We start from the raw sequence: 27,428 nt of genomic DNA on the forward strand, positions 1-27,428 counted from the left end.
AGTAATGTGGTAGTTTAGATCATCTCAACATATTCCAGATTATATTGATTGTCATAACCCAATTTTTTGACCATTTTATTTTAATTATTATTATTATTATTTTATTTACTGAAAAGGATAAAAAAATTATGATAAAAAATTAATAATGATGAAAAAAACAAGTAAAATGAAATAAATGAAGAATGAATTAAAATTTAGGTTAGTGGCAACATGATTGGAAGTTTTGGGGTTTAATTAAACTTTGGAATTAATCTAATTAAGCTTGAATTAATTTAATTAATCTAATTAAGGGTTTAATTGGAGAATTGATAAGTTTTTAGACTTAATTGAGCTTGGAATTAATTTAATTAATCCAATCAAGGGTTTTATTACATAATTGATTACGTTTTGAGACTTAATTAAGCTTGAAATTAATTTAATTAATCCAATCAAGGGTTTAATTGAAAAATTGATAAGTTTTGAGACTTAATTAAGCTTGGAATTAATTTAATTAATAAATCAAGGGCTTAATTGGAGAATTGATAAGTTTTAGACTTAATTGGATTTTGAATTTAATTAAATTAATGAAATCAGGGACTTAATTGAAAACATATCAAAGTTTGGAGTTTAATTGGGGTCCAAATTGCAAAAATTAAAATCCAAGGACTAACTTGTAAAAGGTTCTGAAATGCAGGGGTCTAATTACAGTTTAACTAGGGGCTTAATTACAAAACTTTCCAAACTTCAAGGGCAAAAATGCATATAGCTGTGAATACCAAAACGTCACCGTTTCCCGTTACTGTTCATCTCCTCACGCGACCGAAACGGACGCCCACCGCCGCACAACCATTACTTCTGCAATCATCACACTTTATGGTTGGAAGAAACGACATTGTTTTCTCTGGCTATAAAAGCCATGGAACGACTAAACACCAGGGGGACAAAAAAGAGCCACGAACAGGGGCGGGAAAAAACCCAGGGGACAGAAAAACTGGAGCAGGGATGACAGAACCGAGGGGCTGAGGGGAGGAAAAAAAAACTAGGGAAAAAAGTGAACCAGGGGAGAACACTGGAAACAGGGAGGAAAAACCCAGACGAAAAGGACGGGGAAGAAATAAAACCCCAATTGAAAAGCAAAGACCAAAAACTTTCTTCCCAAACATGATCTCAAAAAAAAAAAAAAAACCACAGGAGGACGAAACAGAGGCCGAAACCAGAGGGAATAGGGGCCGAGAACCGGAGACAAAAACGGAGAGGCAGGTAACGAAACAGTGAGAACGAACAGAGGGAAGCGCACTGGACTGGGAAACCCAGGAGACACACAGAAAAAAAAAAAACACAGGCAGAGGAAAGTCACCGAGACTGTTGCTACTACCCTCGGAGTTTCCAGAACCAGGAGAAAAAAGCAAAGGAAGGCAAAAGGAAGGAACGAGGCATTGCCTAACCAGTGCACTAATCACCAGCAACTTCGTCTTCGTTGTCAAGCACAACAGACCAGGTAAGTTCATCCTTTCCCATTCCACAATTTAATTCATTGGACACTGTTGCTGTAAATTTAATTATCCTTTCACTGAGCACGCACGCGTTGTGCTTGCCCTTGCCCAGCTGGGTCACTGGCTTGGGCCAGTGACTGGGCTGGACCCAGCCTAAAAAGTTATTACAAAAAAAAAAATAGAAAATAGAAAAATAAAAATATATATATGCATGAATAAAAATAATGTAAATTTATTGGTTTATTCACTGACGCCAGAGTAAGGAATAAAAATACCAGTTTAAATTTATATTATTTTTATTCGTTGTATTTTTATTTTATTTAGCTAGAAAAATAAAAAAATATGTGCATGCGTAAAAATAAATTTATTTTTATTTATTTATTCACTGGCGCTAGAGTAGGGAATAAAAATATTGATCTAATTTTTTTTTTCGTAGCTATGAATTTTTACCAACGCCAGAGTTGGAATTATTCGAGCTCAAATATTCACCGGCGCCAGAGTCAGGAATATTATAAACAAATCATCATAGCATAAACTAATAAACATTTAGCAATTTAAGACAAAACCAACAATGCAGTCTGCCTTAGGCAGAATGTTTAAGGGGTGATAATATCTTTCCTTTTATGTAACCAATCCCGAGCCATAGAATCTTTGTTGACTAGTTAGGGTTCCTAGTGACCATAATACTAGGTGGCGACTTCTCAAACAAGACCTTTTTCCTTTAAAAGAACCGGATGCCAGAAATCTGTTTTTTTTTCATAATTCAATATAATTATTTTGTGGGCTGCCATGATGTCGGGTGCGACATTGATATCATAGATGAGCTGTATAATATTAATTGCTAGGGTAAGTACGAGGGGAATTGGTTAGTAATTCATGTATCTTATATATAGATCTTTGATATGTTATGAGAGATTGTGTTTTTGAGGAGTGCTATATGACGATTAATATAGATACCTACATGACATGGTATCTATCCATTACACGTCATTACACCAACCTAGTCATGTTTCTCGAGATGTCTCTGAAATCCAATGCACTATACCCCCCGATATCTGAGACAAAAACAATTGGTATGCAATATTGTTGTATATTTATTAAATAACAGATTAATTTTATTATGGATGATGACTGCTAATTGGTTTTTAATGGATGTATATAGATCAATTACTTGGTATGGGAAGCTTAGAAAACAACAATGACTATCCATGAAGGTGTTAGTGAGATGGGACGTATTATACTCAACATTACAATCAATTTATATTGTGGTTGTCTTCAAAAGGTTAGGGAGGTTGAGCATCTTGAAGCAGCATTATTGAAAGATGAGATTGCTTATCGTGGGAGTGTTGAAGATGTTGGTCTATCCATAAGCATCCCAAGCCCATTCAAGAGTATCTCAGGCCCATCCATAAACATCTTAGGCTCGTCCATAAGTGACCCAGTCCATCCATGAGCTAGGATGTTATTGTTCCTCCTCACACCTCCATGGATAATACAGACCTTTCCTTAAGTTAGCAAGTTAAGGTGATGCTCCAAACCTATACACGAGTGCTCTAGGCCCTTCAATGAGTGCTTCGTGCCCTTCTACAAGCTAGAAAGATTATTAGATATTGTTATATGTTATTATATATTATAAGAATTATGAATAGATGTATAATTAGTTTAATTTTTAATAAGATGTTATGTTGTGTTAATTGTCAATCTAAATTTCTTATGTGATTTGAGTTTTGATGTTGGAAAACTTGTTATTTGTTAGTTGAGCGGTGAAGAAGAGATATCCATACATTTCATTTTTGTTTTAGAGAATTGATGCTGATCTTACGAGATCTTGTCATGCTAGTTAATCTTCTAATAGATGGAAATCCTGTTACAGGCCCCACAGCTTTCAACAAAGATGATTTATATCACTATTTATTAGGATGGGTGCCTCCCCTAAAGGATATAAAGGGGATTATATTAGGTTGAGATGGTTGAAAGAGAGAGTTGAGACCCCACTAGAGGGCATTATAGAGATTGTATTGCATGATTATGCTAAAGCATATATAATGCATATGTTTGGGGTTATGATCTTCATTGATTTGATTGACAACGCAATTCCATTTTACATTCTGCCACTACTAGAAAACTTTGTTGTCATCTTTAACTATAGTTGGGGCTTGATGATACTTGCATATTTGTACTGTCAACTTTGCCATGCATGCATGTCAAATAGGAAACAAATCAGTGAATGTTTATTGTTTCTATAAGTATAATTTGATATTATATTATATTAAATATAGTTAATTTAAATATTTACTAATTTTTTTTTTATTTTGAATATGAAGTTATGATTGTGGGAGCATTTGTTTGGAGAAATTAAATGCTTGACATGGTTACGAGAAGACGACTCTCAATTGAAGCTCAATAATAATAATTATGGACACATTATTAAATTTAAATTTTATATAAAAAAATTATCTAACTTAATTGTCTTGAACATGTTAGTTAGGTTGAGGAGAGGCATAGGTGTTTTACACAAAATCCCATCCCATGCTTACGAGTTATATTAGGATGAGTTGAATTCACATGAGTCCCACCAGGTATGCGTGAACTCAATTATTTATTTTCTTATTTAACTTTATTTTTGGTGTGAATGTTTTTAATATACATGTTTTATGGCTTCATAGGTAATACTGACACCATACACTGACGATTTGATCGGAAAAACATCTCTATTATGCATGGAAGGAAGTGATTTATGACTTTTAATGGTCTCTATGCAATATTGTTTTACCATAATTGAGGTGCATTGCTCTAATCAGGGAATTTATCAATTTGGATTGCATCAACACATACTTGATGATGTTGACACTCTTGATGACCTACACGATGTTAATCACCGAGGTAAAGAAGAAGATGATTGGTCAGTCGTTCATGTATAATTTGTCAATTTGAGGCCTGCGAAGAGATATAACATATTTAGATTTCTGCATGTCTTGGTACATGAACATAATAAGGCGATTCATAACACCACCATGGAAGCGTTTTACGAGACATCCACGTGACACTCCACGTTAGCTGGCACGTAATCCAGATAATTATGAGCCTCGTGCACCAAGATGTAATATATTGGTATGTATGAATTAGTTTTTTTAAGATGTAATAAAATTCTTATTTATATATTAAAAATAATAATATAATCTTCTCTAATATATTAGGTGAATTTTTTAATACGCGAGGGTTAGAGAGCTACGGTCACAATTCATTAGGCTACCGATGATATTGTGCATGGTGCTTTCAATACTTGGTTCTCATCATGTTGTTATTCACTTGAAGAGGTTAGGGAGGCTCAACATTTGGACAATGCAATAGAGGAGGATGATCATGTTTATCATGCATGACGACATGCTTTTTGTTCTGATGGTGCAGGCCTATTGATGGGTTAGTTTATTAGATGTTTAACTATGTAATTTAATTAATTTGTAATTGAATTGATATTTTTTATTGTAATGACTTATTTTGGTGTTTAGATTATTTTTTTATTTATAAATTTTCTTACTATGAAAATTAAGTGATTTTGTCGGTTGTTGGCTTTTGTTGTTGTTTTTATGATCATGTGAAACGTTGGCTTGAACTATTGTTGCTGTTTTTGTGACTATGAAACTATGTTTTTGCTTGGCAAAGAGCTGAAATAATTGAGACAGAGAATGACTGGTATTTTAATAGGTCATGCATATTGTAGTAGACGCACGACCTATAGGTTTGATGTAAACATCCACCTGATTCAACCTTTTGTTGTGTTTAAATGGGAAGATTTAGTTAACAGCACATAATCTCTCTATAAAAGGAATCGCTCCGAATTCTATTATATAGAATGAATGGTTTCAAAAGAATACAATTTTCCCCTTTTGTTCTGTTCTCTTCCTTTTAAATACTGTCTAAGAAATATAATTCAATACGTAAATTTAATCTAATCCTAATTTGTCTAGGAACTATTATTACGGCTAACTAGGCAAACTCTACAGTAATAAGTTTATCACATAATCAGGTTTTCCTTATTCTGCAAGTCTTCTATGTCTGGTAGACTTTGTGGTTTAAGTGTCCTCTTCCCCTGTCTCCAGAATTGCATCATTTGCTGGCTCTCTTGAAGAACTTGACTCTGGCAAGTTATGATTAACATATGCGGTGAATAACTCAGGATGTAGTTGCTGTAGTGCAGTGCTTTTGATCCAAGTTGAGTCAGAGGTGGATTTATGCTTCCAGTGGACTAGGAATTTGTAGTATCCCCCACGACGTGTGGAGACGAATTGGTGGTCAGTGATGGCAGCAATCTCATCTTTAGGGGCGGTGGTTGTAGAAATTTTTGGAATGGAGGCTGGCATATTCTCTGTCTGTGGACTCCCAACCACATCAGTTACATCCCCTTTGAATGCTGTAATGTCCTCAATATTAAAAATTGGTGAAATACCGAAGTCAGTAGGGAGATCTATAACATATGCATTGCTCCTTAACTTCTTAATAACTTGAAAGGGACCAGCACGTCGTGCATATAGCTTGGTGAAGCTTCCTGAAGGAAAACGTTCTGGCTTTAAACGAACAAGGACCATATCTCCATTGTTAAACTGTCTATCCTTGCGTCTAAGATTAGCAGAGGCTGCATATGATTCTGTGCTAAGGGATAAGCGTCTCCTTACCTCGGCGTGGACATCTCTCATATATTCTGAAAAATCAAGGCCAGCTGGACTTGGTCTAGCAGGTGATGGTAGTGACTGGAGGTCTAGAGGAGTGTAAGGACGCTTGCCATATACTACCTCAAAGGGTGTGTGCCCTGTAGACCTATTCACAGAATTGTTGATTGCGAACTCTGCTTGTGGAAGTATGATATCCCAGCTGGTGGTATGATCAGCGATGAGATAGCGTAGTAAGTTGCCCAGGCTTCGATTAATGACCTCTATTTGACCGTCGGTTTGGGGGTGGAATGCACTAGAAAACAGTAATTTTGTCCCCAATTTTGTCCATAAGGTTTTCCAAAAATAACTAACAAATTTGACGTCCCTATCAGACACAATAGAGAGTGGTACCCCATGTAATCGGACTACTTCTTGCAGAAAAACCATGGCTACTTTAGAGGCGTCAAAGGTTTTATTGCAGGGAATAAAATGAGCCATCTTTGAGAATCGATCGACTACTACCATGATGGAATCATGTTGTCGAGCAGTCCGGGGTAGTCCCAGTATGAAATCCATGCTGATGTGTTGCCATGGCTGATCAGGAACTGGGAGGGGTGTGTAGAGTCCGGCTTGTTGTTTAGTCCCTTTGTTAAGTTGGCAGATCCTACACTGATCTACCACCTTATGCACATCTTTACGCATTCGAGGCCAGTAGAATCTGTCGGCGGTTATAGCATAAGTTTTGTCATGTCCAAAGTGCCCAGCCAAGCCTCCACCATGGAGTTCTGTGATGATAAACTCCCTATGTTGTTGAACACAAGGGTGATGGGGTTCAAGACCCCTGAAAGTTTCAGTTTCTATGTTCTCCCTCTCCATCCTTTGATCACCTTCCAGTAAGTCTTCACAGGGTTGGCCACGTCCCCTCCTATTGGGAGATCTTGCTCCTTCCCGTGCTCATCGTTCATCCATGACATTCATGCGATTAGACAGTTGTTCTAGCATGTGGGTGATTTGGGTGAGTTGCTGCTGGTAGTTTTGTTGCTGGAATTCTGCATGTTCACGTGGGGGGTTATTGATAGCGTGGTTGTCCGACATGGTATATGATTTACCACTTCGGGTTAAGGTCATGAATTGCTCTGATACCAAATTGATGTAAACAGCCACCTGATTCAACCTTTCATTGTGTTTAAATGGGAAGATTTAGTTAACAACACAGAATCTCTCTGTAAAAGGAATCGCTCCGAATTCTATTATATAGAATGAATGGTTTCAAAAGAATACAATTTTCCCCTTTTGTTCTGTTCTTTTCCTTTTAAATATTGTCTAAGAAATATAATTCAATACGTAAATTTAATCTAATCCTAATTTGTTTAGGAACTATTATTACGGCTAACTAGGCAAACTCTACAGCTAATAAGTTTATCACATAATCAGGTTTTCCTTATTCTGCAAGTCTTCTATGTCTGGTAGACTTTGTGGTTTAAGTGTCCTCTTCCCCTGTCTCTGGAATTGCATCAAGGTTGCTCATTTATTATATGCACAATCCGTTGTTGTACATGCAGTACATGCATAATTATTGTTTGTGCGCTAAAAAAAAATTAGGTTGGAAAAAAAAAATTCCACTGTGATAATGTGGAAAAAAAACTCTTTTAAGTTTACGGGGGCTATATCTTTCCAAAGCTTCGTTAAAGTTATGGTTGTGAACAAGATTTTCTAAGCTGAGGACAGATTCTACAGCCACATTTTGGTATTAATTAAATCTGAATATGATGTGGAATCTAGGGTGTCGAAAGACCCACATTTTTCTGTCATTTCCTTTGTGCCCATACATATTCAATCAATTGGGGTTAATTTGGAGCGCTGTGTTCTTGGCAACTTTTTGATATTTTTTGGAGTGAAGAATAAAGAAGGAAAAAAACAAAACACAAGTCAGCCAATGTTCAAAGCATAACATATACTGATTCTCCATACATTATTTAGATTAGATACATTGCACCTGCTAGCTTTTATTCACTGGAAGGAGAAGTAAAGCTACGTAGCTGCTAGTTACAGAAGTAGCTACCAGCTTTTAAGTACTTTTACGTTCATGCATGGTCGCTAGCTATGGTCTTCAATTCTGATGTGTTATCCCATCATGGAAGTGTATAACCTGCAAGAACAGCAATGTTTATACCTTACGGGAGAGTAACGAGTGAATGCTTACAACTCAAGAGGCAAGAAAATAACGAAGAAATCAAATGTTTACAGCTAGGAAAGAGCTGACTAACCTCCACACTTGTATCCCACCGGACGGTTGGCAAGGTTGCAACGTTTGGGGATGGTAATGGCAGTTTCAATCTTGACTCCAGATGCCTTAGCAGTGTCTGAAAGCATTACAGCACAAAGACAGCTTGGCTTCTGGCCCATTCTCTTCACCTGAAGGCAGCAACTGTCTGACACAGCAGCTTTCTCATCTTGTGCTGCTTCTGCACAAGGAGCCAGCTTCATGGCTTCATCGTCCGGGGAAGATTTTCCACATTCCCCGGCAGCATCAGCCCCTCCAGCAACGCTCAGAAGCACAAGCAATCCCAGAAGACCGATGAATTTAAGAGGAGCCTCCATATTTCTGTATCTCAACTATATATGTGAACAAATTAATTTTCTTGCTGTATGGGAATGCAATGCTCCTACTCCTATGGACAGTTTTTATACTGCAAGATGAACCTCAACTCGATGCCCAGTCCACTAATCAAAATGGGGCTAGCACTACAACAAGAGATCACAAATTGATATTATTGCAGCACTTGGCTTTAGAAAATTAGTGTTGTAAATTGTAGCTCTTTCCGGTCCAATCAAAGGTTGGTGATTTGGGTGCCATATCATCCCATTCCCTTGCATATATCCAGATGTCACCATTTTAATGACAGCGCAAAACCTTGAAAGCTCATTATCCAGCCATCTCAGTGGGTCTCTAGAAGACAAGAACTCCAATATTACCTCCACCACAAAGCTCCTCTTTGAGCCAACTACCGCAACAAAAACATGCCATTATCTTGGCCAATTAATGGCCATTACCTTTCGCAACACCGCGTTCCTTCCACCCAAAAAGCCAAAGCCAAGACTTAAGAAAACTTTCAAAAAAAATAAAACATTAAAACTGACGCCGTTGCTGGGGGACGAAACCGGGTCACCCGCCTGTAAGGCCGAAATACTCACCACTGCACATGAAGATTGACATATAATTTTTTTTTCCGGACTATAAAGGATGTTTTGTACGAGGATATTAGAGCTCACTTAGGAAAAATATCTTGAGATGCCGAAGATTCTTGTATTGTTGAGAATTCTTGAATTATTAAAAATATCAAATGTCATTGAACATTAGATTATTCATGAAGCTTGGAATGTGATTCTTCTAAAAATAGGAAATTTTAGATGCTAAGGCATTCATTATTATTATTTACTTAAGTACCTCTTTTTACATTAAATTGATTATTTATCGATCCGACATATATATAATCATGCATTGATTGTTTGAATAATCACTAATCTTCTGATTAATTATGCTATCGGTTTTTCATTTCATCATTTCGGCAAGGAGAAATTACATCTAAGAACTTCATTCTATACTGAGGCAGGTAGTAGCTTCTCAAAATCAAATAAAATATGGGTGTTCCAAGATTTCAAACTTCAAAAAAGATATATCTATCCCAAGAAACACCACCTAAGAAGAAGAATAAAATAAAAAGGAATTAAAAAAAGAAGATAAATAAAGGTATAAATATAGTTGTAAGCAAAGGTAAATTGAGAAAAAAATAAAGATAAATTGAAAAAATAAATTTCAACTACCTAATAACCTGTTTATATTGATACAATGTTTGAATTTAATCTAAATATTTAATTTTAATCTTATAATATTATACAAATAACCTATATCAACAACAACTATTTTCCATAAAACCAACAAAATACTCCATCGATATTTAAAAGCTAATTTTGTAAAAAAAAAAAAAAAACACCATTTACTAATGGAATCATAGATTGTAATTGGTTGTTGAAAAACTTATCATTTGTTATTTCTATTATGTCAGTCATTCTGTCGATAATATAATTACTGATAGAGTTATAGATGAAAAAAGTGCGTAAAAAAATTATCAACATCATTTCATCAGTAATTCTATTAGTGAGTATGACATATCACCAATAGAAAATACTATTTGTAATTTCATCGGTGGTTGAATTCATATTACCAATAAAATTAACTCGTAAATGATTCAAATATTTTTAATGGAAATTATAGTAATGTTTTTGCACTCTCTAGAACTTTTCGAAAGACTTAATTCGTCAATAATTCTGTCTATAATTGTTAGTGGCAAAGTCATGTAATTGTTTTTCAACTCTTTAGAACTCTTTGATGGGCTTATTTTGCTAATCATTCCATATGTGATTAACATTCAATCAGTAATTTCATCAATATTGTATTTAATATTTTATTAAAAGAATAAACTAAACAAAATAGAAAAAAAAAAAATAAACAAAACAAAAAAAAAGAAATTAAAAGAAAGGAAACTAAATAAAAAAAAAACAAAATATTTTTTTATTAATTTAAAAAATATCAACTTGAATACAACTTATCTAGTAGAAAAAAGTTGAAGGAGAAGGAGGAAGAGGAGGCGGAGGTGGATTTTAGTGGAGACCTAGTGGACAATGAGGTAGAGAACATGTACCACCGAGGTTTGACAGCAACTCCTTTTATAATTGCCTAAGTTCACTCATTTTAAACCTAAAGTTGGGCTATCTCAGTACTAAGTCAGGTTATCTGAGTTTCAACTTATTCTCACATAATTGCTCACACGGCCGAAGATTGTGAACTACTTAAAAAGGTACTTGATGATATATTGTGCATACATTATTTTTTATATTTTTATTAAAATATGAACCAGAGTATTAATAGAGAAATATCATAAAAGAATATAAATTCATATAAATCATTTATTGGTAAATATTTCAAATAGATCCAATAATAAGTTATAAGTAACTCTATTATGTAGAAAAGAGTAATTATCATGCCTTAAAAAAATCATGCAACCCCACGAATTCAATGTCCAGTGAGGAAACTGAATTTTAATTACAATATACAAGTTGATAGATAATGTTTAAAAGGGAAAACAAATAATATTAGACCTTAGGTTGCACTTGTTAGGAGGTTAAAAAAATGAAGGAGAAATGTTAAGTTCATGTTTGGTAAAGGGGGTGAAGTTTTAAGCGTTTAAAAGGGGTTAAAGGGTGAAGTGTCAAGAATATTTAGTTTCCTTCTTTGCAATCATGCTCTGCTTTTTTAAAAAAGTAATTTTTTTATTTTAAATTTATTTAATATGCCTGTATTAAAAGTAAATTTAATAAATATATTATTATATTATATTTCCAAGTAAAAAAACATTTTAAAAATAACTATTATTACAATATCAAACATTATATTAATAATAATTTAAAAATTCATGAGAAAAAGTGGGACTCACATTTAATAAATTATATCCATAAATAATATTAATGGATCCCACACCTTAAGGTGGAACCATTAAGAATTTAAAATAGGATTAAAACTGATATAAGATGGAGTCCACATATATAAATAAATGCCCCTGAACTACTGTTTTAAAAATAAGATAATTCACAATGAAGAACACGAAGGGCATTTGGTCTAGTGGTATGATTCTCGCTTAGGGTGCGAGAGGTCCCGAGTTCAATTCTCGGAATGCCCCTGAACCACATTTTTAAATCAATTAAAATTTGGCCTTTTTATTTTTTGTGCGAGTTCCGGACCAGTAAATGTGCTGCTCAGTTGGGGCTGGGGTGAATGAAGGAAAGCTCGACAACAAACAAGAAGTTCATCACAAGGCTTGAGCAGCATGAATGAAGCATTCAAACTCATTATCAATACAGAGATCTCGTTGCTACTGAGATTTAAATAACACCATCTATGGGAAAAAAAAAAAAGAAAAAGAAAAAAAAAGAAGAAGAAGACATGCACAAAAGAGCTAGCAGCAGCTGATTTCAACAGATATCAGAAAATCTGTTCTCGGGTGTGTTGATTGTTTCTAATATAGACCCAAAAGATTCAATTCCAATTTGAGAAGCTGGGGTGCTTCGAATCACATTGTCTGTTCCCTCGATTGTAATGCCACCATCCCTGCCTTTTGTATCAATACTGAGATAATCTGTCAAGACCTTTTTCACTCCTAAACCATGCTGAGGAATTTTTCCACTGGTCATGAATGGCGATCGGTCTCCCTTTACAGGGCTTATTCGTTGCCCAGGTGAGAAGCTTGGTGTGGTGAAAGCTGTCTTATATGGACTGTTTGAGGCTGGGGCTGAGTATGGAATTGTTACACTTTTGTGAGCAATCACACTGACTTTAGAGATTGAAGAGAAATGATCCGAATGTTTTGTCAAATCATCCACGTAGAGCAGGTCATCAATTCGAGCCACAATATTAAATGCCAAGCTCTCTAGAACCCTTGAGTAGCTCTCCAAAATGGATTTCCCAACATCCTAAGAAACCAAGTGAAATGATCATGAAATTGATATTTAACAGACATTCATGATGATAAGAATGTTTTATTGGGCTAAGAAATCAAAACCTTGTTGTATTGGATTTTGCTCATATCTAAAGTTGTCTGTGGAAGACCAGGGAATCGCTGCTTCAGGCAAAGCAGGAGGCTTTCTGCTCGATCAGCAAGCAAATCCCTCTTGTCTACATCAATCATCAGCTCCTTCATCAATTCCCAGGATGACTTTGAACTGGAGCGATTTGTACTATTGACAGGTTTAGAGTTGGTCCTTTTGCGCCACATGTAGATTGAGGCTTCCACTCGGTTCGCAAGTTCTATTGCTAAAAGTTCGGAAGACAAATCGAGGCAATCAAGGAGACATTCCGGATAAAATTGATCCGAAGAGATACATCGATAGATGAGGTCTCCTAAACTGGCTTTTCCATTCTGAAACAAAGTTTGGGGTAATAATTGTTAAGAAACATGTCTTTCTGATATCAAAAATTGATTCATTGATCTAAGGTGATTATACCTTTGGAAGAGCATCCATATATGATTCAGGGATTTCCATATCAGATATAGTGATGCTGTTGATAGCCATAGCAGCTTTCAATATTTGGTTTGTAGAATCACGTTTGTGCTGCAACTGCTTTCTTGAATTTTCATGGAGGCCTCCAGGAGGCACCCTAGGAACAGGTAGCCACCACTTCTCTTCTTGGCGCTGCAGGGTTCGTCGGAAAGAAGCTGACCCATCAGCATCAGGGGCCAGGATCCCTTGGTCTATGTACCAGAACTCAGTATTGTCAAAACTATCTAAGATCTCCTGCATAAGAAATTCACATTCAGAATGAACTCGTGACAAATACTAGCATTTATGAACTAACTAGTGTTGATGGATCTTACAAGAAGCATGTTATCCAATTTTCGCAGAGCTGGAAGATTTATGTAAAGATCCGATCTAGGCCTGCAGGTCATGACCTGGATCACAGGTTCACAACATTAATAAAAAAACCGAGAGAACAAATCCCAGAAATCACTTATCCATTTGAGCTCTAAAGAGGATTCCTCTCTCCAGCCTTGTGCCCCCAATGACAATAAAAAAAATTTGTTGTCACTCATTCTGCTGTCACAAGGAGCTGTTCACTACTCAAATCTATTATATTGAAGTTTGCTTCTATTGACCAATAGTTTCCCAACAAACCATAATGAATTCCATTCTGAACAATTATCAATCTGTTGAACCAACAATCTAATTCAAAACAGATACTCAATATTCGAATTTGTCAGATTTGCAAGGACTTGCAGCATTGCACAAAAGAGAAAATTGAAAGAAATTCATGGCTGGCCACATTAACCAGGGTCCGTAACAAATGAAATGGACTAGCAAATGTGTCTAGTAAGAAAAATAAAAATACAACCACACACATTCACAGTTATACCTCGAGCTTGCTCCCATCTGGAAATGTCTGCCAAGAAGGCATCAACTCCACAACGTGATCACTCACACAAAGAAACCATTCCATCTCTCTTCGCCACATTGCTTTCTTCTCTGGTGCTAGAGGCTCCAACCTCCATAGTTGCCCGAACAAGGTAGCTGCAAAATTGAGCAGAGAAGGAGCAATAACCATCAAAATATAAGCCAATGCGTACTGTAAGAAAGTAAACTGGTCAATAATACCAAAATAACCACACACAGGCTCAAATAACTTACCACATAGATTAGTAATGGCATTTGAGATAGCCAAAGCTGTGCAAACCCCATTTCCACAACCAGACATATCTTCTCCGAGCAGCAACTTTGAAAACCTTTCCTTCATCATCTCAGTCTCTATCACACCGTAAACAATACTCATAACATTAAACACGTTATCACGAACTTCAAAGAGTAAATATAGAAGAGGAAGAAAAAACCAATCAATACCTGAAATTGAAGACCCTTGTTTCTCCAACTTCCTATCATCGAAATGGGATTTTTCTTCATCATCAGTTGCACTATTGGTACTTGTGCAGTCAGATACTTCATCTTTCTGTACAGGCCAACCCAATGTACGAGGAGAAGATGAATCCTCTTCAGAGCTACTATGACTATGCTCCCCATGCCCTGTGTTCTCAGAAGTTAAAAATTCAGAACTTGAACTGCTTTCTCTACCCTTGTCTTCAATCAAATCGCCAAATGTCTGGACTTCACCTTTCTTTTCACCAAAGTTCGTATCTTTCTCTCTGTTACATTCATTACTCTTCTCAATCAAACCCTCCATTTCTCCTTTCTCTTCTTTCAGAACCACCCCAGGTGAATCACAAAAAGCAGAGTTGTTCATTACCATACCATTAAACTGTAGTCTTTTCAAGCAACACCCATTTGAGAACCTAGCTTTGCAATATAAGTTTCTAAGAGATTTTGAGACCCAGAAGCCCAATAGAGAAAACGATTTCAGGTTATTGGAGCTTCTTAGCTTCACTACTACAGGCACACACAGCTTGAGACGGTAATGACAATGTTGCTCTTCTTGTTGGTGAGCTGTTTCCCTTTCTTTCTGGTGGGTGAAAGCTCTATCCATAAGGTCTTAACCATTTCTTCTTCAGTGGGGCAGAAGTTAGAACATGGAAACTAAAAAACAAAAAAAAAATCTTTGGTTATTAATTTGGAAATGTGAGGGAGCTTCCTATATAAACTATGTGTCCTGTGTGGGGTGAAGCTAGTTATGATTACTGAAACTTGCTCCAACACATGACATGAAAGAGACAGGAAAAGGCTCATCCTTCATGGTAATGATTCCATTATTTTTAACTCAATTTTTTTGTTTCGAAGAACACAATAAAATACGCTTCTTGTCTTGGCTTGCTTGAACAAGGGTTAAAAATGATAAGTGCGTTAATAATTCCGATAGTTGGGTTTGAAAAATATAATGAAGTATGGCCATGGGAACCGTGCAAGCAACGGATCAGTCAATGATGGTCTCCTAATTTAGGTAATCAAGGACAGGAATATCCTCTCGTTCTTTTAGTTAAAAAATCCGAGCTCGTTATCCTTTCAAGAAAGAGAATATAGGTAGCAATACTAATTTAGCTATCGTTAATTTACCATTTTCTGAAGACCACAACTTCAAGAAATGAAACTCGAATATTTTGTAGAAGAAAGCAATACATGTATATCGTGGCGATGGTAATGTTACGTGTTGATTACCACACTGTAAAATGTCAACATTGTTCGTTAGGCAAAGTCATTGTTTGTTTCTAATGTATTTATTATTGTGATTGTTATTGTGGTTATAGCTTGAAAAAAAATTGTTTTATAAAAGGTATTTTTAGTTGAGGTTAGTTTGGAAAAATATATGTTTAGTTAAAATTATGGTTAAAATTGAGGTTGATCAAAAAGTAGTTTAATGTGTTTGGTTAAAAATGCTTTTGAAATTGAGGTTATAAAATAATTTTAATATATATATATTGATGGTTTTTAATTTAAATATTGTAGATTTAACCATTGCTATTACATCATGAAATAAATAATACTTTATATAAAATATTTTTATTTCATTAAATTATCAACACTTCCATCACGTATGAAATACATCCGACAATGACTACAGTTTTCATAAATTTTTTTAGAGCGCAACAACATCAGGTAAAATATAATAAAGAACAAAATTGAGATTGCAATCAAATTTTACAAATGTTACATCATCAAGTGATTTCCGTCTAATTTATGTAGTGTCATTGAATAATGTTTAACACTAGTTTTTTTGAATAAAACACAATTAAATTTTTTTTTTTATTTTGTAGGGTCGGACCCAGTTCAACGATGGCTTTGAACCGGAACAGTGGAGCCTCCACTGTTCATGGATTTTCTCAGCACAAGAAGCAACAAGGAGCTGCTTCTTGTGATTTTGTGGCTGTGTCACAGTTGATAGTGGGTCCCACCAATAAAAAAATGCTTTTGTTGCATTACCAAACAATAATAGTTGTGGTTGCCGGTGAACCTCACCTGCAACCACAATACCAAACAACACCTAAATATAGAACTGTCTTATGACCCAGTAAACATATAGGACTCCTCTAAGTAGTTTTAATCTAGTTTACGAATGCTAGTTTTTCTTTGGAAATCTCCATCGTTGGCACCAAAATGAACAAAAACTAAATTTGTGCCCGCTAATGGCATCCACAGCTTTATGGTGTTAAAAAGATCATATATGTTTTGCCTTCAAAGCTGATTACACGATGGCGAATAAAAATTAGAGTTTTTAAGTCACGTTGATATAAAACTCTAATGTTTTATGAAAATTTTGTAATTCAATAACCCAACTAAAAAAATAGTCTACAAAATTATTTAAATATATATAAAAAAAAACATTCTAATTAGTAAATTCTTAATTAAATTAAAATTTTTAATCTAAATAGAAAATAAAACTCAAATACACAATGAAATTAAAATCAATCCTGGATAGTAACTTCTAAGCCTTGCTTGAAGGCCTTACTAACTTTAAACAACTATGGAATTTTAAACCTATAGATAATAGGGCTTATAGAATCTTTTATTAAAATTTCAGTTATATCTAATGGATAGATAAAAAATATGATAATTTTTATCAAGTTACAAGTTTAACACGTCTCAGTTTCTTTGTGGGCTTGACCTTGTCAATACGGTTTATAAAACATATTCACAAAACGTTCCATATCAGTTCTCTCTATTAGTGAAAGACTTAACCTTGAGTCAACCTTAAATCCTTGAAATAAGGGATCATCATCATAATAAAGATAAATATCAAAAACATTGAAGGTTTTGGAAATACAAATATTGTCATTATTCTTTTTTGTTATGATGTAAAGACCATATTTATTTTATTGCAGCTTTCTATACATCCCCGTAAAGAATCTCTTTTTGCTTAGAAATACAATCACATTATCTCCTTCTTTGAATACCTTAGCATAACGGTGCTTATCAATAGCCTCCTTATATTTGGCGTTGGTTTTCAGCAAGTTTTGCCTCACATCTTTAATCCTAGCCTAAGAATTTACAATCATCTCTCACCAACAACACTATATCTAGCACTTTTCTAAATTGATACCAAATCTAATATATACCTAGGACATTGCAAACATACATTTTCGAATGATGATTTATTAGTGGCACTATGCCTAACAATATTTACTACAACTTTCTATGCATCCCCGCCAAGAATCTCTTTTTGCTTAGAAATACCATCACATTATCTCTTTCTTTGAATACCTTAGCACGACAGTGTCTATCACCAACCTTGATATATTGGTTTTCAACAAGTTTTGCCTCACGTCTTTCATCTTAGCCTGAGCATCTACAATCATCTTCTCACCAACAACGCTATATCTAGCACTTTTCTGAATTGGTACCAAATCTAACATATACCTAGGACATTGCAAATATACATTCTCGAATGATGATTTATTAGTCGCACTGTGCCTAACAATACTGTATGTGAATTCTTCTTGTGCAAGGGAACAATCCCACCATTTTTTTTTCTTATCAACACAAATGTTTTGAATCAAGTTTCTAATTGTTCAATTTAGCAACTTTATTTTCCCATCTATCTGTGGATGTGTTGTACTACTAAACTGTAATGATGAATCATATATCTTCTAGAACATTCACTAAAAATGATTGTCTTCGTCACCTCATGCAAATAAGCCATCTTTCAAAAGAAAATTCAAGCAATTGCAAAAGTATCATTCGTCTTCTTAAAATGGATAAAAAATGCCATTGAGAACCTATCAAATATAACAAATAAAAAATTCATTTTATATTGTGTATGAGATAAAACAAGTACAAAATCCATAGAAAAGTTCTCCTATATATTTTTAGGAACATGCAAAGGTACATATAAACATGCATTATATGCTTACCCTTTGGCAGTTTAACAATTATACCATGTTTTGCACAAACTTACCAATATTTTGTTTTAAATGAGACTAATGTTATATTTCAGTGATAGCATTAGTAGTTTTCTTTCAACCTAAATGATTAGCCAAACCTTCTCCATCCAAATTCTAAATCACCATCTCTTATAATGAAGAATAAGGAATGCAAAGTTGATTACCTCTTCTGAAGAATCCATCATAAATGTGAAAGTCGTAACACTTGTCTCATAGCTCACAAAAATCATCATCAGGCTCATATAACTCTTTTAACACAATTAAATTAGTGATCTCTCCTCTTAAAGTAACCAATAAGGCTACCATTATATTCAAAGCATCAATAATTTTATTATAAACCCTAGTTTTGTACACAATTCTTATTGAGAATTGTTGCAAGTTACTCAGCTCGTATGCAAGTCATTATTAATTTTCTTTTGACTATGTAAAAATTTCAATGACTTATAATCTTAATAAAACATAAATTCCTTACCTATTAGATATAGCTCCTACTTCTTCAGAGTCTGAAAAATTATATAGAACTCGTTTTCATATATGGACCAATTTAATATGAATTCACTCAACTTCTCACGAAAGAAAATCACATATATCTTCTTTTAGTGTAGTAAACCACAACCATCACATTCAACCTCAAATAATTTGTTAAAATTTAGAAGTACAAAAATAGAGTAATGCTTATTTTTTATTTGCTAAAAGCAAAGCTCTTTCTATCTTTCTTCTTAATTGAACATCCTTTTCCTTATATATTTAATAATTAATGCAATCATGTTACTAAAATTTTATATGAATCGTCAACAAAATATAGAAAATCTATGGAAACTACACTTAAATTATTTTAGGATAATTTAAGGACATACTAATATCTAATAGCTCTAACCTTTTTCTCATCAACCATTTACAATAATAATAAAGCCTAAAGACAATAGTCTATCAATCATAAAACTACATTGTTTAGGTTCATATATAGTTTGTTTTGCAATAAAACCTTAAACACTTTTCTTAAATGTCTCACATGGTCAATTTTAGATTTCCTATAAATCAAAATAGATAACTATAATTGTTTTTTTATAAAAAGGATATAAAATCTGATTCATCAATCTTATGAAAATGCCCAGCACGTTAGACAATCTAAAAAGCATATCCAACCATTTGTTCAATTCTTCTTTTGTTTTGAAAGTCATCTTCAACTTATCCCTTAACTGAAATAAATGATGATAACCACTTCTTAAATCAATCTTCATAAAATTAATGCTTCATATAATTGATCAAGCATCTCATATAATTGAGGAATAAAAAATTTGTTAGCCTATTGTTATTTTATTAACGATGTAACTATCCACATATTTACACCAACTATGATCCTTTTTTACGGTCAACAAAGTTGGAATTGCACAAGGATTAAAGTTCTCTTGAATCTTTTAAATCTTTTAGCTAAAATCAATTATGATAACCTTGTCCTTCAATATCTCATCTTTAGGATTCATTCAATAATGTGGAAGGTTTGGAAAGCTAGATCTTGACACCAAATCAATCCAATGTCAAATGTATCTTATCAAAAGTAATTAATCTAACAAATTACCAGGTAAAATCTCTTTAAAATCAATAAGCAAATGTTTAATTGCATTAGAAATGTCTACATTTTCCCCTTTTACTCCCCCATCATCCAACACCTTAATAACCAATGTATAAATATGTCTAATGTCTTCTACATTTGATTGGATCTCATGTTTTGAATTTTCTATGGTAAATTAAACCTTTCCCTTTACTTTGGAAGCCTTAGGTTTACATTCCTCTTTCAAAGTTACAAGGGTAGAATTCACATCATTCTTATTCAGCTTATATAAATTGTTTGTATCTAAGTGTCTAACATCTACATCATATTGTCAAAGCCTACCAATATCAAATTGCATGAACCATATCTACAATGTCACAATAAATCTCATCCCTATATTTTCCATTAGAAAAAGGTACTTTATAGCCTTGGGTTACCCTTATCCCTCATACTAACTTAATCCACCTAGTTTTGTATGGTTTAGGATATGGTTCTAATAACAATCTCAATTTATCAGTAGTATATTCACAAATAATATTTTCACAGCTTTCATTATCAATAATCAAGATCAAACAAATTATTATTTATTGTGCATCGAGTATAAAATAACTTATTTCATTATGAACCCTTAGCAACCTTAGGTGTTATCAATATCTTTCTAAGAACATAGATTTTTCTATCATCATCATCATACATATAAAAATCTACTTCATAACCTCCATCAGGTTCACAAAGTTTTCCCTCAACTTTAAAAAGTTCTAGCTCATACTGACTTTCAATTATGTTGAACAATTTTTTTCTTTTACAATCACTAGACCTATATTTAATGCATTTTCCCATTATTGGCTTAGAGTAAGGGTTTCTTAGTTTATTCAAGTCAATTGCCTTGGATTGGATTGAAAATTTTATAGAAGATTGTAAAAGTCTATTTTTATATGGGTTTAAAATTTTGAAGCAACCGGACATTGAAAAGGTCTATGGATAATGTCAAGAAGCTACTGTATGATAATTGCCATATTTTCTTAATTGGTTTATGATTTTGTTTCTAATTAGATTAGTAATCGTTTACTTTTTTTAGCCTGGTTTATGACCTTCTTTCCTAGTATAAATAGAGTTATTTAGCTTGTAATTATTAATTTTTTCTTTTTAGATGGTTTATTCAGAAAGATTTATTTGTGTGTGAGGAAAACACATGCTTTTTGGTTCTTCAAGAACTTTCTTGAACTTATCAAAGATCAAATGTCTTTATGGCATTCTTCCTTTTATTACTCATTTTTGTACTTGCTTTTTATTTTCTAATTATTTATTGAATTAATAATTAATTTAATTAATATTCTTTAATTAGTTAATAATTAAAAAATTAAAAAAAAAAAAGGAAAAGAGAGTATTAGAATAATAAATAAGAGCATAAATTCTCTTATCTCGTCGGAAGTATATTAGCACATAATTATCTATGATTGTTCATGTTTTTAGTAGGCCCACTTGATTAAATCTGGAAGGGAGTGGGATAAATGGTTGATACTACTAGAAGGATATCTCTTTGGATTATAGGTACTGTAACTGGTATTTGTATGATTGGTTTAATAGGTATTTTTTTTATGGCTTCTGTTCCAGCTTGGGTTCATCCCTGTAGTAATAGGATGAACTGAGATGTAGACATGAAAGCGTAAGAACTCAACGACATCCCCGTCAAATCAGAAAGGAAAAAAAAAGGCATTGATGAGGTCTTAATAATCATAATACTACTTCTTGCTCGTGATTCTTTATAATTGTTTGGTGAGGGGTTTTATTCCAATAGTTTCAATGAATAATTTTAGGTAATTGCAGTGTTGAGTTTTTATCAACCAAAATCAGATTTTAGCTTTTTTAGGTTTGTTCTTTTTCTTGCATGTGGGGTCAAGGATTCTTACCCTTCGAGTTTGCGTTAGCTTAGCCTTTTCTATCCAGTGTATATATAAACATATCGACAACACATTCCACATCAAGAGATCAACATTCGCTTTTGTAATTTACATGTAAGTTCTAAAAATTTGTATTAAATATATGGTTAGTTTTTAAACAAATTGGACATGAGCTTTCATTTTATTATATGGCATTAGGTTTACAGGGCATGCTACTATTGTTATCTTTTTTTTTTTGCCAATTCTAGTTGTATTAGGACCTTTTTAGGGCTTCAAGGGTATTTTGGTAATACAATACCAACACTCTTTAAGTTTTTAACAATTTTTTTCTTAATTTCCACTAATTTTTTGTTTTGAGATTTGAATAAATAGTCACCTTATTTTATAGCTCTAAGACATGATTCAAGTGATAATTTGTCTTAAAAGCTTGTTCAATCTAAGTTATGACTTATTTTTTTTTTAAGAAAAAAGGTCTAAAAACTATATTTTTTTTTCCATAAAAAACTTGATTTTTTTATTGACTTGACCAAAACCAAACCTCGACTTAATAGATCATCAAGTTAACTCATCAGATTGGGTAGGAAATAAAGTTTATAATTCTTCTTATTTTAAAAGGTTTTGTTAGGAATATATCAAAATCATAAAATAAAAAAATTCAAAATTCATCAAATTGATTCTTTTCTTTTTAGCCTAAATACAGTTTCAGAAAAGAAAAAAAAAAAAAAAAAAACCCTATATTCCAATACAATACAAGAACTCACTTGAAGTATATGACCGTAAAGGTGTAAAAGCAACAAACAAATCAGAATATTTATATTATAACTAACACTAAGAATGATGGCGAAAATGACATTAGAGTTGTGGTTGAGATCTTACGTACTAAGACACCACCATAAACAAAGAAAACTAGTTCTAAAGCCTCTGCAATATCCCCCACTTTCTTTCCTTTTTGTGACTTTCCTTGCAAGACTTTAAGTCCCTTTACATTTCTTAATCTTTTCATGGCCATATTGCTGGTTGTTCCACCTGAAATGTGTGAAGAAAGGCTCCTTCGAACAGCTACTGCAGGGAGTTGTTTGGCTGATGTTGACTGCTAATTTGAAAACAACCTTAGAGGGAAAGGGATGGCTTTATGCCAAGATGTTTTGAGTTAATTATAGTAAAGCAATATATGGTCCATCACTTTTACTTTAAATCTTGAACCATCCTTTAGAAAAGCTTATTTTACCATGTCTCGTTTCCCTGTCTGGATGCTCCATCTGCTTCTTGTACAAAAATGGAGTCCCAAGCAATTATTCTGGGCTCCATCTGTTAGAACAAACATGTTTTTCCACTTTTCGGATGCTTGGCTCATGTTGGAAAACTTGATTCATTGAAAATATGTCCCCCTCGAAGGCAAAACAAAGCTTAAAAGGTACATTTCGAACGGATTGTACCTACATATTGACTATAAATGCTTGGTAAAAATTGCAGGACATTACACGTTTGTGTATTCATTACTCTCAAGGTACATTTGCCCCAATACGTGAAAGCAGTGAATGAGAGGCGCCACCAGATTTTGAAATTTGAATGCCTCAAATGTGACCTCCGATTATTAAACCCGTCATGGCCATGACGGGGTGAATAACGGGTTAATTTGATTCAGTAAAATTATATTTTTTTTAAATTAAAATAATATTATTTTAAAAAAATAAACTAAATTTTAATTATTAATTGAGATATTTGAATTTAACATGGTTGATTTCTACTTAGTTTTTTAAAACCCATGTAAATAAGTAGGGTGACTCAGGTTAAATGATACTATAGTTTTTAGACTCGGTCCAGTTTAACCGATCAACCTAGAACCTTGGTGATCTGGGTCTTAGCCAAGCTTGTTTTATTCAAAAATCGAGCCAGTAATTGACCTAAAAAAAACTGTTTGACCCACTGAGTTAACCCGAAAATCGGGTGACCTGGTAAAACCTGGTAAAGACCTTTTATTTTTTTTCAAATGTGTTTTCTCTCCTAGTTAGAGATCTTTTTTTATTTTTATATTTTCAGTTGGTTATTAATTCATTTCAAAGTTTATTATATAAATACTAGAAAAATATTTTAATTTTTCAATGTGGGATTTAAAATTTTTTAGTATATATATATACTCCATGTTTACAAGAAAAAAAAATTATATTTTTTTAAATGTGGAATAACAAATTTTTTTTATTTAAATATTTCAACTTAAAAGGATAAGATAATATTTTTTTAATGTAAAATAAAAAAATCTTTTGTATAATAATCTTTTTAAATTTTATTATTAACAAGAGTATTGTATTCATATAAATTATTTTTTATATATTTTATGTAATATATTAAAATTTCAAAAAAATTTAATTTTTTTAAGTTAATTTAAATTAATTCAAATCTATCTGTATAACTTCAAACCTAACTCTTTAACCGAATCAATTCTGCACCGGTTTGATAATTAAGAATGACACTGCTATTTCTACAGCATCTTGCTATTGCGTTATCAAGCTCGTAAATGCATTATAACAATATTTCCACTCGCAAGTTGGTAAAACTTGAATGAGTAGCAAGCAGCTGCGCAATCCGATGCTGATGTCAAATCCAGTAACTGATTTGCAAACAGTAAATCTTGAGCCTCAACTTTTTTTTAAAAGTGTAGTTAGAAATGTTTTTTAAAATATTTTTTATATTAAAATAATAATTTTTAAATTTTTAAAAATTATTTTTAAAATTAATATATCAAAATAATTCAAAACATAAAAAAAATACTAATTTTTTTCAAAAACTAAATTAAAATTTTTTTAAAAAAATTAATTAGCCATATTTCCAAACGCTCCAGATCTAAGAACTGCAGGTTCCTGGAAGTAGGCATAATTGGGGCCATCATATCGTTCTCAGCGAGGCCAACCACTTCTCGCGATTACATCCTTAAGCCCATAAAATTATTTCCTGACTTCTGTTGCTTCGGAGATGGGAGGAATTACTTTTAAGAGTGTAGTACCATGCCTTTTAAAATATTTTTTTATTTAAAAATATATTAAAATAATATTTTTTTTATTTTTTAAAAATTTATTTTTAATATTAATGCTTAAAAATAATATAAAAATATTAAAAAAAAAAAAAAAAAATAAAAGTGTTTTTTTGAAAAAAAAAAAAAAAACATTCTTAGGACCTAACATAAAATGATTTTCAATTAAATTACTAAGCAAAGAATTATCCATGTTGGGCCTCAAACCCATCATTAAAACTAATGAAAGAGATTATTTTATTTTAAGACAAATAAATCCTTTTTTTATGATTTGAATGAAAAAATTGAACAAAATTAATTACATGAAGGGTGGGATTCTAATTTGTTTGGGGGGCTTCAATTGAAGATTTGGGTGATAATTGGGGGATAAATATATTCTCCGTTTATTTTTAATATATACAAGTGTGGGATTTTGTGGGATATTTGGACTACCACAACTAGTATATTATAGCTTCAATTATGGAGATGTTTAGGAGTATAGTATTAATTGCTTTTTAAAATGTTATTTGTTGAATAATACATTAAACTAATTTTTTTATTTCTAAAAATTTATTTTTTGATATCAGCGCATCAGAATGTTATGAAAACATCAAAAAATATTAATTTGAAACATATAAAAAATAAAAATAATAATTTTTCCAAAAACATTTTTAAAAATACAAAAACAAACAAACTTTATATCATTTAAAATATTAATTTTAAATAAAATAAAAATTAAAAAAATATACGATGTCAACCGTAAAAACTAGAGCATCACTTACACCAAATTTCTCCAGCACCTTAAAAAAACAAATCTATACAAAGTATCCTGGTGGTTGCCTAACAATTTTGTTTAAAGCTTAAATGCCGATTAGCAATGTTTCTCTCCCCGTGGTTCTCTTTTCTTGAACCTTTATGATCCATATGAACTCTTGTCAAGGCCTAATCATGAGGTGGGTTGGGTCAGGTATGGTGTTTTTTTCACATGTTTCCACCTTGTTATTATGACAAATTTCTTATCCAAACCCGGTTCAAGAGTTTAGATGTATCACAGGCTTTGAGTGTCTAATGATGTGTTCATCTCGTATTGTTGTCATTTAAAAAAAAATACTTGTTTTTAAACAAAATGTGATATCCTTTGCTTTTAATGAAAAGCATGAGCATTTATTTGAGTTCATTTTTTTAATTAAAATGATAATTTTCTTTATTAATTACTTTTTTTAAAATTGCATACACCTCAAAGATGCTAGTATTTTACATAACTCAATTTTAAAAATCTTTTTTATATGTCATCGATTGCATTGAGTTTTTATTTTTTATTAAAATAGTGTGTATATTGCACTATTTTACTTTTTTTTATTTTTAATTGAAAAATTATTCTAAAATAAAATATGCATACATGAGACATGTACATTTAAGATTAAAAGGTTACAAGTCATTTGATATAAATAAAAAATATGTTATAATGCTTTAAATATGTTTTAATCTTTATTAGTCATTTTTAAGTTTTAAACAATTGAATCTAATCTAGCATTATTTTAGTTACTATATTTATAAACACAATACAATAAATCATTACCAACTTTTATCTTATAACAAAATACTTTATGAGATAACACAACACAACACAATGTATATAACATAACTTAGCAATAAAAACACATCACTACAAAACAATATTAATTATTCCAATACTGTCTTGATGATTTGGTGTTGTGTTGCCACTCTTTTATTGCTTAGCAATGCTCTTTTTTACAAGTTCACTAAATAGCTTAAGTTTTGGTCTATAGTAATTTCTAAGATGATGTTTTTAGTTTGTTGTTTTCTTGTTCATGTTTTCATCTTATAACCTTTTTATTCCCTTCAATAATTTCATCTCACTCAACATAAAAGAAAAAAAAAAGAAAAAAAAATTGTGCTTAATTTTTTAATCAATATATAAAAATGGTTGCAACACCTTACATACATGGATAATTGTTCCTTATCATTACTCCACGATCTATGAGGTATTTTCTTGTGATCAAGGTATATCGATACCTTAAGTTACTAGATAATAAGGACACAACCACACACAATATTCAAATATATATACTCTTAAACTCTCGCTTTTTTTGTTATACATTCTTTCCCTCATAAAATTCACTAACTTAATGATAATGGTGGATCAAGTTCAAACCAAGGTTGTTAATTTCGTTCCATTCCATCCGAAATGACCGAAATATTCCATACCAATTCAAAAAACGAAACAAAACGGAACAAATTTCATCTCATTTTAAATCTCGGTCCGTTCCGGATTTTTCGGTTAAATTCCGCCCGAAATATTCCGGTTTCATTCCACATGTTCCATTCCGCTCTTGAGAAGCCATTGAATCAAATTAAACCGTGCTCAATTTCATTAATTAAACCACCCGATTAT

General features: G+C 32.6%; 2 protein-coding genes and 1 non-coding gene across 4 annotated transcripts; 1 reads left to right on the top strand and 2 right to left on the bottom strand.

Annotated features, from left to right (window-relative positions):
- Positions 1-8,052: 8,052 nt before the first annotated feature.
- Positions 8,053-8,784, bottom strand: LOC118037433 (uncharacterized). Its single transcript, XM_035043401.2, has 2 exons — positions 8,389-8,784; positions 8,053-8,270 (listed from the first exon to the last, which is right to left on the bottom strand). Exons 1-2 carry the CDS (start codon positions 8,720-8,722, stop codon positions 8,254-8,256), a joined length of 351 nt encoding a protein of 116 aa, XP_034899292.1. The 5' UTR covers positions 8,723-8,784; the 3' UTR covers positions 8,053-8,253.
- Positions 8,785-11,787: 3,003 nt separating this feature from the next.
- Positions 11,788-11,859, top strand: TRNAP-AGG (transfer RNA proline (anticodon AGG)). Its single transcript has one exon. It is a non-coding gene; the product is annotated as a tRNA-Pro (tRNA).
- A 144-nt stretch (positions 11,860-12,003) lies between these two features.
- LOC118037434 (rop guanine nucleotide exchange factor 7) lies at positions 12,004-15,432 on the bottom strand. 2 transcript variants are annotated; one of them, XM_035043402.2, is made up of 7 exons: positions 14,570-15,432; positions 14,360-14,476; positions 14,088-14,242; positions 13,552-13,626; positions 13,181-13,471; positions 12,739-13,095; positions 12,004-12,649 (listed from the first exon to the last, which is right to left on the bottom strand). In XM_035043402.2, exons 1-7 carry the CDS (start codon positions 15,204-15,206, stop codon positions 12,152-12,154), a joined length of 2,130 nt encoding a protein of 709 aa, XP_034899293.1. In that variant the 5' UTR covers positions 15,207-15,432; the 3' UTR covers positions 12,004-12,151. The 2 variants fall into 2 exon arrangements, with proteins under 2 accessions (XP_034899293.1, XP_034899294.1); XM_035043403.1 differs by lacking the exons at positions 14,360-14,476; positions 14,570-15,432 and having other exon boundaries at positions 14,088-14,276.
- Between the last annotated feature and the right edge of the window lie 11,996 nt (positions 15,433-27,428).

Source organism: Populus alba, chromosome 16 (assembly GCF_005239225.2).
Source record: "Populus alba chromosome 16, ASM523922v2, whole genome shotgun sequence".
Classification (NCBI taxonomy): domain Eukaryota; kingdom Viridiplantae; phylum Streptophyta; class Magnoliopsida; order Malpighiales; family Salicaceae; genus Populus; species Populus alba.